Source organism: Rhinopithecus bieti, unplaced genomic scaffold (genome assembly GCF_001698545.2).
Source record: "Rhinopithecus bieti isolate Rb0 unplaced genomic scaffold, ASM169854v2 scaffold_9615, whole genome shotgun sequence".
Lineage (NCBI taxonomy): Eukaryota > Metazoa > Chordata > Mammalia > Primates > Cercopithecidae > Rhinopithecus > Rhinopithecus bieti.
The window spans coordinates 1095945-1108801 of record NW_016806325.1 but is presented as its reverse complement, the minus strand read 5'-3'; the positions used below and the strand labels follow the sequence as shown (position 1 = coordinate 1108801).

General features: G+C 34.3%; 1 protein-coding gene across 2 annotated transcripts in view; it reads left to right on the top strand.

Moving 5' to 3' along the window:
* The window catches only part of HBS1L (HBS1 like translational GTPase), a 106716-nt gene that overhangs the window by 78582 nt on the left and 15277 nt on the right, over positions 1-12857 (top strand). For both annotated transcript variants that reach the window (XM_017875475.1, XM_017875477.1), the window contains 6 exons: positions 2249-2323; positions 2876-2993; positions 3652-3720; positions 6448-6552; positions 12237-12327; positions 12705-12813. In XM_017875475.1, the coding sequence (XP_017730964.1) occupies positions 2249-2323; positions 2876-2993; positions 3652-3720; positions 6448-6552; positions 12237-12327; positions 12705-12813 (567 nt within the window). The remainder of the gene's footprint in view (positions 1-2248; positions 2324-2875; positions 2994-3651; positions 3721-6447; positions 6553-12236; positions 12328-12704; positions 12814-12857) is intronic.

The following is a 12857-nucleotide window of genomic DNA, read 5'->3' as shown; positions in this document are numbered from 1 at the left end:
TTTTTTTTTTTTTTGAGACGGAGTCTCGCTCTGTCGCCCAGGCTGGAGTGCAGTGGCCGGATCTCAGCTCACTGCAAGCTCCGCCTCCCGGGTTTACGCCATTCTCCTGCCTCAGCCTCCCGAGTAGCTGGGACTACAGGCGCCCGCCACCACGCCCGGCTAGTTTTTTGTATTTTTTAGTAGAGACGGGGTTTCACTGTGTTAGCCAGGATGGTCTCGATCTCCTGACCTCGTGATCCGCCCGTCTCGGCCTCCCAAAGTGCTGGGATTACAGGCTTGAGCCACCGCGCCCGGCCACTAGTGTACATTTTATTAGTCAGTTGCCATGTTTTTAAAAATAAATTCTCTGTTCTCATCTTAAATGAGGTGTTAGTAATTTTTAAGCAAGAACATGTCTTATTTTCAAAATTAATTTTAAAACCTAAAAATTGTTTTAAATTATAAAATAATAGATGTTTATTATAGCAGAATGAAAGTATAAAAATCAGAAATAAACCTATATTTCCAATTCTCCTTCCCACCCAGAAACTTATAAGATTTCATTTTGTATATTCATCCAATTTATTTTTATAGATAAGAATCTTTTATTTACAAAATTGTGTTATCTGTTTTATCATCTTCTTTTAAAAAACGATAATTTTCTTGTCTTCTTGTGCATGTTTCCAAGTAATTAATAATCCTTAAAGAGGATATTGTTTTTATGACTGAATTCTAGTCTATTTTAAAGATATAATTTATTAAACATTTACTTTTGAACATTTCCTGCATATGTATTTAGAAATGGTTCATTCCATGGAAATTTCTGGGCTTAAGGGAATATACCTTTTAAGACTTGCTGAACATGATTAAAATGCCTTTGAGCAAAATTCTGGTTATTTACTTCTGGCACATATGGTGTATTTACTTTTCTAAACTCTTATCACCACTGCTGTTATTACAAAATTGTTTTCCCAATTTATGTATAAAACATGATTCCTCTTTTTTAAAACATTTACTGTTCTGTGAATGTTCGTATTTAAATATGTTTTGTATATTAACAATTTGTTTTTTCTTTTGGGAATTATTTATATAATTTCTTCATTTATATAACTATTTTTTTCTTATCGGTTTGTAAACATACTTTATTTATTAAAGTTATTACCCCTGCATCCTCTCTTAGATATCTTTTCCAATTTGTTATTTTGCTTTTTGTTTATGGTATGTTTTGGACATATACTCAAACTTATAAATAGTTCCTTTTGACTTCTGTCTTTATGCCTAGGTATTTTCTTTTTCTTTTTTTTTTTTTTGAGATGGGGATCTCACTCTGTTGCCCAGGCTGGAGTGCTGTGGTGCCATCATAGCTTACTGCAACCTTAATTCCTGGGCTCAAGCAGTCCTCCCATGTCAGTCTCCCTAGTAGCTGGGTCTACAGGTGTGTGCCCCATGCTCTGCTAGTTTTTAATTTTTTGGAGCAATAGTATCCCACTGTGTTGCCCAGGCTAGACTGGAACTCCTGACCTCAAGCTATCCTCCTGCCTCAGCGTCTCAGAGTGCTAGGATTATAGGTGTGGGTCACTGCACCCAGCCTGCTTAGGTATTTTCTTACCCTGGGATCTGATTCACCCACATTTGCTATTAGTTCCTTTATGGTATCATTATTACATGTACTTTTAATTTTTTCCCAGCATTTGACCATGAAAAATTTCACTATAAAGAAAAGTGAAAAAAATTTTACAGTAAACATCCATATTATACCCACTTGTTAAGATTCTGCCTCATACTTGATCACATATTGATTTCTCTATCTACTTCTTTATCTATCCATTAATCCATTTCTTTGGCATGCATTTCCATGTAAGTTGCAGACCCCTAAATACTGCAGTGGCATGTCATTATCCAGAGTTCATTATTACGTATACTTTTTTAGTCTATTTGGCTTGAGGGGAGTGCCGATTATTTTATTTTGTTCTAACAGTTGGTCCAAGCAAAAGTGAGTAAAATACTCACTTTTTCTCCCCAAATTTGAAATCACTTTTAGCATATATAGAAAATTCTAAATGTACTGGAGACTATTTCTAGGCTTTCTGTTTTAGGAACAATTACTTTTAGATCATATTACTAGCAAGGTTTGATATTCTGTGTTTTGATTTTAATAGATTTTATATTTATATTTGATATAGTCTTGAATATATTTCATTGCAGAAATTTAAATTTTATGTATCATGTTCTGAAGCATAGTTTTAAAAATAAATTGGATCTTTATCAGGTTAATTGGCAACAAGAAAGATTTCAAGAGATTACTGGAAAACTTGGGCACTTTCTTAAGCAAGCAGGTTTTAAGGTAAGATCATTTTAGATTTATTTGTTATTACTTTCCTTAAGTCATCTTACTGGTACAAGAGGAAAAATTAATACTTTGATATCCTTATTAAATTTGTTTAATTCTCTTTGCTTTATTTTCTCTTGAGTATCATGTATATAATATATTCTTTGGATTATTTCACCTTAGAAAATTGCATATGTTTAATATTTGGGTTGGTTTTTATGTAAGCAAAATACTTTTACCCTACCTATTAAATTAGATGGTATAGGTTTAGAAAGGTCATAGAGGAATGTGGAAACTGATAGGGAAGAATTTGTCCAGCAAGCATCTGTAATATGCCTTTGTTACCAAATGCTTGAATGTTTTGGAATAAATTTGCAAGTTTCCCACAATCAAAAAGGTTGAAAATTATTGGATCAGATGACTTTGGGGCTGTAGTTCTATGATTTCTATTACCTTTTAAAAAGTACATTGTTGCTTTTGCAAACTTGGTGCAGTTATGGTAATGGTGAATCTTTTAACGTTTTAAAAAATGTTGTATTAAGTTTCTTAAGTCATTCTTTTTAATAGGAGAGTGATGTAGCTTTTATTCCTACAAGTGGTCTCAGTGGTGAAAATCTAATCACAAGATCTCAGTCAAGTGAACTCACAAAATGGTATAAAGGACTATGTTTATTAGAACAAATTGGTAAGTATGCTGCCATTCTAGCTTTAATGCATTATAAACTTGGTATTATTATTTAGAGTTCTTTCTGGGAGATAGTCACATGTGTGAAACAGCATAGGATTTGTAGTCAGAGGAACTAAGTTGCCTGTTTTGTCATCATGTGCAATACTTAACCTGTCTAGTGCTCAGTTTTCCTTAGTTAATGAGCCTAGTGCCTGGTTTACATATCTATAGACTATTGTTAAAATTAAATGAGATTAACATTCATTTTATAAACTACAAACTATTACTTGGTTGAATATCCCTTATCTGAAATGCTTGGGACCCAAAGTGTTTGGGATTTTAATTTTTTGGCGGGGGGTGGGGATTTTGGAATATTTACATTATACTTACCAGTTGAGCAGCCCAAATTCAAAAATCTGAAATCCAAAATGCTCCAATGAGCATTTCCTTAGAGCATTATATCAGTGCTCAAAAAGTTTCAGATTTTGGAGCATTTCAGATTTCAGAATTTCAGATTTGGTGTGCTCAACATGTATATTAGTGACAGTTAATTTGCTATTAGTAATTACAAAAAGTAGTTACTTTCTAGGAGAAGTGGGATTATATTGAGTTTATTGAAGTGAGTCAAACATTTAATTTTAAATTAAACCTTGCCTCTTGCGATTTTTTTTCCCAGATTCCTTTAAGCCTCCCCAGCGATCTATTGACAAGCCTTTTAGATTATGTGTGTCTGATGTTTTCAAAGGTAAGTGCTACCTCTGCAGTGCTTCTTCAGTATAGCCCCCTTTTCCCCACTCCCTCCTAACCTTCTTTCCTGGACTAAGTTATGACAGTATATTGCCTTCAGAGTCTCTCTTCTCCATGCCCAAGTGTGGATCACTGCCAGATTAATCTTAAAATGCAGTTTTAGTCACTTAGCTTTAGTTTACTCACCATTTCTCATCTTTCAAGCATAAGAAAACCTTGCCTTTTGTCTTTCTAACTTTATAGTTTTTTTTTTCCTTCCATTAGATTCCTTTAGTTTTCAAATCCTTCAACCAAACTGGATTGTTTATTGTTTCTTAACCAGATAGGATGTGTTTATTGCCACATGTCTCCCCATACTTCCCTGTTGTATTGTTCTTTCTCTTTACTTGTCCATTTCTTATCCATCTGTAGCAGTCTGGGTCCAGTTAGGAGTTAGATACCACACATAGGTGAAATGGGAAATGTAATATAAAGAATTATTAACTATGATAACAATGCAACTAAAAGATATACAGAAACTTTATAGGTTGGCCTGAGGAAGGACCAACATAAAAGAGGTTCAGAGCTTGCTGGAAGAGATGATATATTAAATACCTAAGAATATAACTAACTTAATATGGGCAATATCCCGTATAGAAGACTATAAAATGGAAATACAATTTCAAAACTCAATAAATAAAAGGATGTAAGATTTATTATTAGAATAATAAAAACTGTAAGGATGTCATTTGTCCTCTAAATCTCCATTGTCACAGAGCCGGCAATGCAGAGTGAATCTGGAACTGAGCAGCAGTAAATTGATAACTGGCATGTTTACCTGCCCACATGCCCTGACGTGTTCGCTCTGTATTCTTTGTACCCTCTGTCATTGTGCTTTCATGCAGCGTTATAATTTTTTCTATGCTGTCTGCTTATCCCACTTAGATTATGAACTCCTTGAAGGCAAGTACTGTCTCTTCTTTATCTATATCTGCAGCCCTAACCCAGTGCCTGGCACATGATACATTTAATACATGAATAAAAAAATGAATGAATGAAGGTGCTTTGAAAAAATCATGCAATGAAATTGAAATTTATCATTATCATTATTAGCTTCCAGTGTTCTAGTAATAGAGGAAATATGCTAATAGTTTCCAATATGCCCATTGTTTGTCAAGAATACAAGAGGTGGTTACTTTTCTTTGATTAACAGTGTTTACTGACTGTACTTTCTCACCTCCTGTTCCCCTTTCAGGCTGCTTCCTGGCTTCCGCCTACGCTGCTCTCCTGAGTGTGTTCCTCCTGAGGTCATGAAATGACCTCTTGGTTGCCAAAGTCAATATACACTTTCAATTCTATCTTACTTGAATTTGGCATTGGTTCTGATGCTGGTAGCCACATCCACCTTGAAACTCCTCCCTTGGTTTCTGTGACCTGCTTTCTCCTGTTAACCTGTCTGTTTCTTTGACCGCTCTATATCTTCTCTGTGGGCTCCTCATTCTCTGTCTCTTAAACAGTGTTCTGCTATGCCTCAGTCCTCTTACTCTGCAAGTCCTTTCAAACTGACATCCATGAGTTTCTCTACCTACTGCATCTTGATGCTTCCCAAATCTGTATCTCCAACCCAAACCTTTTCACTCATTCTCCACACACTTGTCTAAGCACTACTGGACATCTGTCCTGGGAGAGTATTCTTTTAGGGTTACCATTCTCATGGAATGTGATGTGATTGGTCCCCCCTGGAATGCAACTTCTGCATGTGTATGTCTCATAGACACTTCAGATTTACCAAGCCTAAAATGGATCTTGTCCTTAGTTTCATATCTCACAGTTAGTGCATCATCATCTCAGATTTTCCCCTGTCATTAGTCTTCACTTCCTTATCACTCCAAACTTGTTGTTCCTTATTCCCGAATTCTTGAGTTTATTCCCTTTCTGTAGTAAGTTTGTGCATTTGTATCAGCCTCTACTCTAAGACAGAAATACCATCACCTTATTTCTCCGGTCACAATATTTACTGGCTTCTTATTACTTCACTGCAGGATGAAATTTAAACCCTAAGCATGATTTATGAGACCCCTTTATTATTTCTCCCTTCCCTATCTCTGTTGCCTCCTGTCTTGCCTTTTCTTCATTATTCTATGTGGCCCCTCCCCATGGCCCCAACAAGTGACACATGGCTCTTAGCCCATTGCACATTTGGTTATGCCTTTGCACACACAGTTTCCTGGGCAGCAGTGTCTTCCTTTTCTCCCTACTCATGCATACAAGTTACCTAATAAACACTTACTCCTTCAAAGTGCCCAGATGTCTATTCTCACCATCATGGATTATTTGGTGCACCTTTATGTTTCTATTGTATATTTTAAATGTCATTTGTCTCAGGACAATGTAATTGTTTTCATCTTTCTCTTCACTAGTATATCTTTATGGGCAGGGACTTACATTTTATTTTTTTTATCCCCAGAGTTTAGTATAATGTCTGACACTCAAATATTTATTATTTCTCAACAAATATTTGAGAAAGGAATGAACCTTTTTTTGTAATATGAGTATTATTTGCAAAAAAAAAAAGTAAAGTGTGGTATGACATATTTAGTGGAAATGTTAATTCTGAAATGACTATTATTTAATGTCCATTAAACTGCTAGTTTTATATGACTACTTGGGAACTAAGTATAGTTAACAGTATTAATCATCAGATAACATTGCTGTATGAATCATAAGATTTTGGTATGTTTTGCAGATCAAGGATCTGGATTTTGCATAACTGGTAAAATTGAAGCTGGTTATATACAAACTGGTGACCGACTACAAGCAATGCCTCCTAATGAAACTTGTACCGTAAAAGGTATTTATCTACAAGATGCTTTTGCTAAACAGGCCTTAAGTTGAGACAGCAGATTTTAAAAGTAGTTTAGTTACAACTCCAAAGTAAGTAACCTCTTACTGAAATTGTAACTGACTGTCAAAATGATACTGACTGTTGAAGATTAAAATGTGAAAACATTAAACGATTTTTTTCTGTTGTGACTGTGTCTATATATATGTACATGTAACATTCTAACTGTGGTAGCATTCTGTTTTGACACTGATTTGAGAAGCCTGGTTGGGATTTAACCAGATATGTATAGATACCTCACAGATATATTTGGAATAATATTCTGTAGCAGAAATTAAATCTCGTCTCAGCCTGACCCTAACTAGTCAATGGCAAAGCAGCCTTCTATAGTCTGTTACTTTGAAATGTATGTTTCAGAAAACTATAAATTAACAACTTCAATCATGTTTATGCCAAAAAATGTAGGTATATTTTATACGAAGATATAAGTAAGATTCAAATGGAAAAAAACCCAATGTTGAAAAGAGAAATTGAACTAGTTTAAATTACCAGTCACTGTTTCTGCATATAGATCTAATTTTTTTTCATAATGGCTGATAATTATTTCTGTCTTCTAATACATCTAATACATACATATATATTTATGTATATGTGTACATGTTATATGTTACATGTACATGTATGTTATTTTCCAAATTTTGACTAAAACTTTCTAATTCTATACCTCTTTTATTCTGGCTTCCAACTTTAAGCCTCTGATTTCTGAAGATCTGTTTTATACTATAAAATAATATTATTTGTAANGCTAATAGTTTCCAATATGCCCATTGTTTGTCAAGAATACAAGAGGTGGTTACTTTTCTTTGATTAACAGTGTTTACTGACTGTACTTTCTCACCTCCTGTTCCCCTTTCAGGCTGCTTCCTGGCTTCCGCCTACGCTGCTCTCCTGAGTGTGTTCCTCCTGAGGTCATGAAATGACCTCTTGGTTGCCAAAGTCAATATACACTTTCAATTCTATCTTACTTGAATTTGGCATTGGTTCTGATGCTGGTAGCCACATCCACCTTGAAACTCCTCCCTTGGTTTCTGTGACCTGCTTTCTCCTGTTAACCTGTCTGTTTCTTTGACCGCTCTATATCTTCTCTGTGGGCTCCTCATTCTCTGTCTCTTAAACAGTGTTCTGCTATGCCTCAGTCCTCTTACTCTGCAAGTCCTTTCAAACTGACATCCATGAGTTTCTCTACCTACTGCATCTTGATGCTTCCCAAATCTGTATCTCCAACCCAAACCTTTTCACTCATTCTCCACACACTTGTCTAAGCACTACTGGACATCTGTCCTGGGAGAGTATTCTTTTAGGGTTACCATTCTTATGGAATGTGATGTGATTGGTCCCCCCTGGAATGCAACTTCTGCATGTGTATGTCTCATAGACACTTCAGATTTACCAAGCCTAAAATGGATCTTGTCCTTAGTTTCATATCTCACAGTTAGTGCATCATCATCTCAGATTTTCCCCTGTCATTAGTCTTCACTTCCTTATCACTCCAAACTTGTTGTTCCTTATTCCCGAATTCTTGAGTTTATTCCCTTTCTGTAGTAAGTTTGTGCATTTGTATCAGCCTCTACTCTAAGACAGAAATACCATCACCTTATTTCTCCGGTCACAATATTTACTGGCTTCTTATTACTTCACTGCAGGATGAAATTTAAACCCTAAGCATGATTTATGAGACCCCTTTATTATTTCTCCCTTCCCTATCTCTGTTGCCTCCTGTCTTGCCTTTTCTTCATTATTCTATGTGGCCCCCTCCCCATGGCCCCAACAAGTGACACATGGCTCTTAGCCCATTGCACATTTGGTTATGCCTTTGCACACACAGTTTCCTGGGCAGCAGTGTCTTCCTTTTTCTCCCTACTCATGCATACAAGTTACCTAATAAACACTTACTCCTTCAAAGTGCCCAGATGTCTATTCTCACCATCATGGATTATTTGGTGCACCTTTATGTTTCTATTGTATATTTTAAATGTCATTTGTCTCAGGACAATGTAATTGTTTTCATCTTTCTCTTCACTAGTATATCTTTATGGGCAGGGACTTACATTTTTATTTTTTTTATCCCCAGAGTTTAGTATAATGTCTGACACTCAAATATTTATTATTTCTCAACAAATATTTGAGAAAGGAATGAACCTTTTTTTGTAATATGAGTATTATTTGCAAAAAAAAAAAAGTAAAGTGTGGTATGACATATTTAGTGGAAATGTTAATTCTGAAATGACTATTATTTAATGTCCATTAAACTGCTAGTTTTATATGACTACTTGGGAACTAAGTATAGTTAACAGTATTAATCATCAGATAACATTGCTGTATGAATCATAAGATTTTGGTATGTTTTGCAGATCAAGGATCTGGATTTTGCATAACTGGTAAAATTGAAGCTGGTTATATACAAACTGGTGACCGACTACAAGCAATGCCTCCTAATGAAACTTGTACCGTAAAAGGTATTTATCTACAAGATGCTTTTGCTAAACAGGCCTTAAGTTGAGACAGCAGATTTTTAAAAAGTAGTTTAGTTACAACTCCAAAGTAAGTAACCTCTTACTGAAATTGTAACTGACTGTCAAAATGATACTGACTGTTGAAGATTAAAATGTGAAAACATTAAACGATTTTTTTCTGTTGTGACTGTGTCTATATATATGTACATGTAACATTCTAACTGTGGTAGCATTCTGTTTTTGACACTGATTTGAGAAGCCTGGTTGGGATTTAACCAGATATGTATAGATACCTCACAGATATATTTGGAATAATATTCTGTAGCAGAAATTAAATCTCGTCTCAGCCTGACCCTAACTAGTCAATGGCAAAGCAGCCTTCTATAGTCTGTTACTTTGAAATGTATGTTTCAGAAAACTATAAATTAACAACTTCAATCATGTTTATGCCAAAAAATGTAGGTATATTTTATACGAAGATATAAGTAAGTTTCAAATGGAAAAAAACCCAATGTTGAAAAGAGAAATTGAACTAGTTTAAATTACCAGTCACTGTTTCTGCATATAGATCTAATTTTTTTTCATAATGGCTGATAATTATTTCTGTCTTCTAATACATCTAATACATACATATATATTTATGTATATGTGTACATGTTATATGTTACATGTACATGTATGTTATTTTCCAAATTTTGACTAAAACTTTCTAATTCTATACCTCTTTTATTCTGGCTTCCAACTTTAAGCCTCTGATTTCTGAAGATCTGTTTTATACTATAAAATAATATTATTTGTAACCACTTTAAGCTGAAATATAACCTATTGAAAATGTAAAAATTTTTTAGATTTTAGTATTTTTCTTTGTTACTCTTATAGTTTAGATTTACCTGACTAGTTTATAAATTTGAATGTATGTTTTTCTTGAATTAATATGCTCTCTTTAAAAGCAGATTTCTTGAAAAGTTTAAGAAATTAGTATCTATTGAAGTTACATGGTTTAAACTATATTTAAAGATGAATAAGGGAGCGAAAGCCAGTTATTTCCATTTGAACTTTTTATTTCTGCTCACTAGGGATCATGAAATTTCTGTTTTGATAAAAAGTAATATGCACTTTAAAAACAGTGTCATTTTCTATAGATCTGTTCATTGTGTGTAAGTACAGGTCTCTGCTTTTGCGTTTTAAAGTGATTAGAGCTATAATACTTTTGAAACACTAATTTTTTGGTATGTTAATGATCTTTTTTGAGAACAAGAATTTTTTTATGATTAAGAGCCATAAATTAAAACCATGATCCTAAAGTTATCACAGACCTTGAGATTGGCTCCCTTGTAATCTCTAAAATTCTTAGTCACCTCTGAAAGTCTCACATTCTTTACCCCCCTCTTCTCTATACTTTCCACATGTAAACTCTAAAGTATTGTCTTTAATCAGTGTTTGTTGAGAAAGAAGTCTTATCAGAAGCCCCAGGGAAGAACCACCCTACTCCTTGAGAGCCAGACTTTTAACTTAACGGAGAGATTCTCAGTCCTCAATTTCTAACCTTACTGCTTTTGCTTGGTTTACTTGATTCTTGAATGCACTGTTCTGTCTAAACGTTTTTGGGTACTACTGTGGCTCTCTAACCAGTACTGTCCCAAAAGAAACACTTGACTGAATCTACTATCAACAAATAGAAATTCTAAATTACTTTTTTTACTTTATTAACATATCAAGCTCATGGAGTATGAAAAAAGGACCTCTTTTTGTAATGTTTGTCCAGTGAGAAAAGTTTTTTGATAAATGTCATATGTGAAACAGTGTAACATGATTGAGGGGAAGAAGAACCAGATAATATAATTACCTTTGGAAAATTTTATACCGTTAATTGAACTTGTAGTGTGAAACCTCTACAAATTTTTAAGCCAAAGGCAATATCTATTGTATGTAAATACCTAGCTTCTGTTTTTAATTCCATATTTCATAGCAAAATTCAGATACGGTCATTCTAAATTTACATTTTAAAATGAAATCTAGTAAGTTGATATTTAGCAAACATTCCTTAATACCATAATTGCTAACATGTTTGGGAGGAAGAATTTCTGATACTTGAAGAAAGTTATGCCTTCTTTTCTCAAGATGAATACAGATGTGCACATACATGATATTTTGCATAAAACTCTAGATTGTCTCAGAGCTCTTAAAGTTAAATCCTTGAGCTCCCTAAAAGTCAGAAACTGTCCCTGCTGCATAGGAAATGAGTATTTTCAGAAAGATATGGGTGGATTATAATTTACTAAGAACATGTCAACATGTCAATCAAGAACTATCCACAGTGGTTGGCCTACACATTCTCTTTGTCAAAAGACCTACATTCCTATGGAAAGGAACTTAATCCATAAATGGATTCCATAAAATCAGAAAATATGGGATATATTTTAAAAGCCTTTGAATAAGATAGCTGAGTATTGCCCTTGGGAACTGCTCTCCCCGACTACCTTCAGGACTATGTCTAGGTAAATAGATGTATATCTCCAGATATATAGCAACACCTAGAATCATTTTTAAATTAAATTTTCTTATCACTATTTCCTTAATATTTTTCTTTTCATATAAGCAGTCATTAGTACGCAGATCTCTCTCTGGAAAGAAGTTCTTTTGAGCCAAGAGTAGTTAAGGGGCCTGCTGAGAAGACCATTTGAAATTCTGACTGAGAGTACGTGTCCTATGGGTTACTTGGAAAACAAGGATTAATTGTTTAGGTGGTTGTCTAATTAAAAGCAAAACTCAAGAAAATACTGCTACATCTTCTCCAGTCCCATCTTTTATGTCATTATGAGTAACTTGAAGTGTGTTTTGTCTGTATCCATTAATATAATAGAAATATTTGAATGGGGCCTGTTTAATGAATATACCAATTGTGTCAATTAGTTTAAAAATCTTGATTAAATAAGCAGAAGTCGACCTTTTATGGGCAAATACAAGTCACTTTATGTTTAGGGTGGTATTCTAGAAGAGTCAGTTCTAGAGGAAGTGTGTTTTCCTCAACGCTCACAGTTACACTTCTTACTCTCAATCCATTCATATTGAAAATGATGAGTAGTGACTGATGAAGCACAAATCAGCCAAACTCTGTTGGTTGTTATGGTTTGATATCGAGGTGTTTCACTGTATGCTTTGGTTCTTACTCATTTCCAGGAATCACTCTGCATGATGAACCTGTTGATTGGGCAGCAGCAGGCGATCATGTTAGTCTTACTTTGGTTGGGATGGATATCATCAAAATCAAGTGAGTGAGAAAATGAGTTTAAGCAACTGTTGTCTTCATATAGGATCTCACCTCTAAACACATATATTTTGCAATCTACTAGTTCAATTTTGAATTTCATTTGACCAAAAATAGACACCTGTGGAAATGTAAGCAAACTCACTTAATTTTAATTAATACATGTCAGCACACATACTTGGCATGTGCTTTGAGTGAAAGCGCTAATGTGTAAACATGACATAAGGTTAATAATAGTTTAAAGCCATGTTTTAGCTCAGAAGGGAATATTTAGAAAAAGTCCCTAATTGTTTTACTTTCCTTGTAAATGTTTTGAGGTCTTTCTATTTGATGTAAATTTGTCCCCAACTACCTTTCCTCTTTTTTTGTTGTTCTTACAGTGTTGGCTGTGTGTTTTGTGGCCCCAAAGAACCCATTAAAGCTTGCACTCGCTTCAGAGCCCGAATCCTCATCTTTAATATTGAAATTCCTATCACTAAAGGATTTCCTGTAAGTTCCCAAATGTTTTATTCCTGTTTTATAAATTCAAAGTA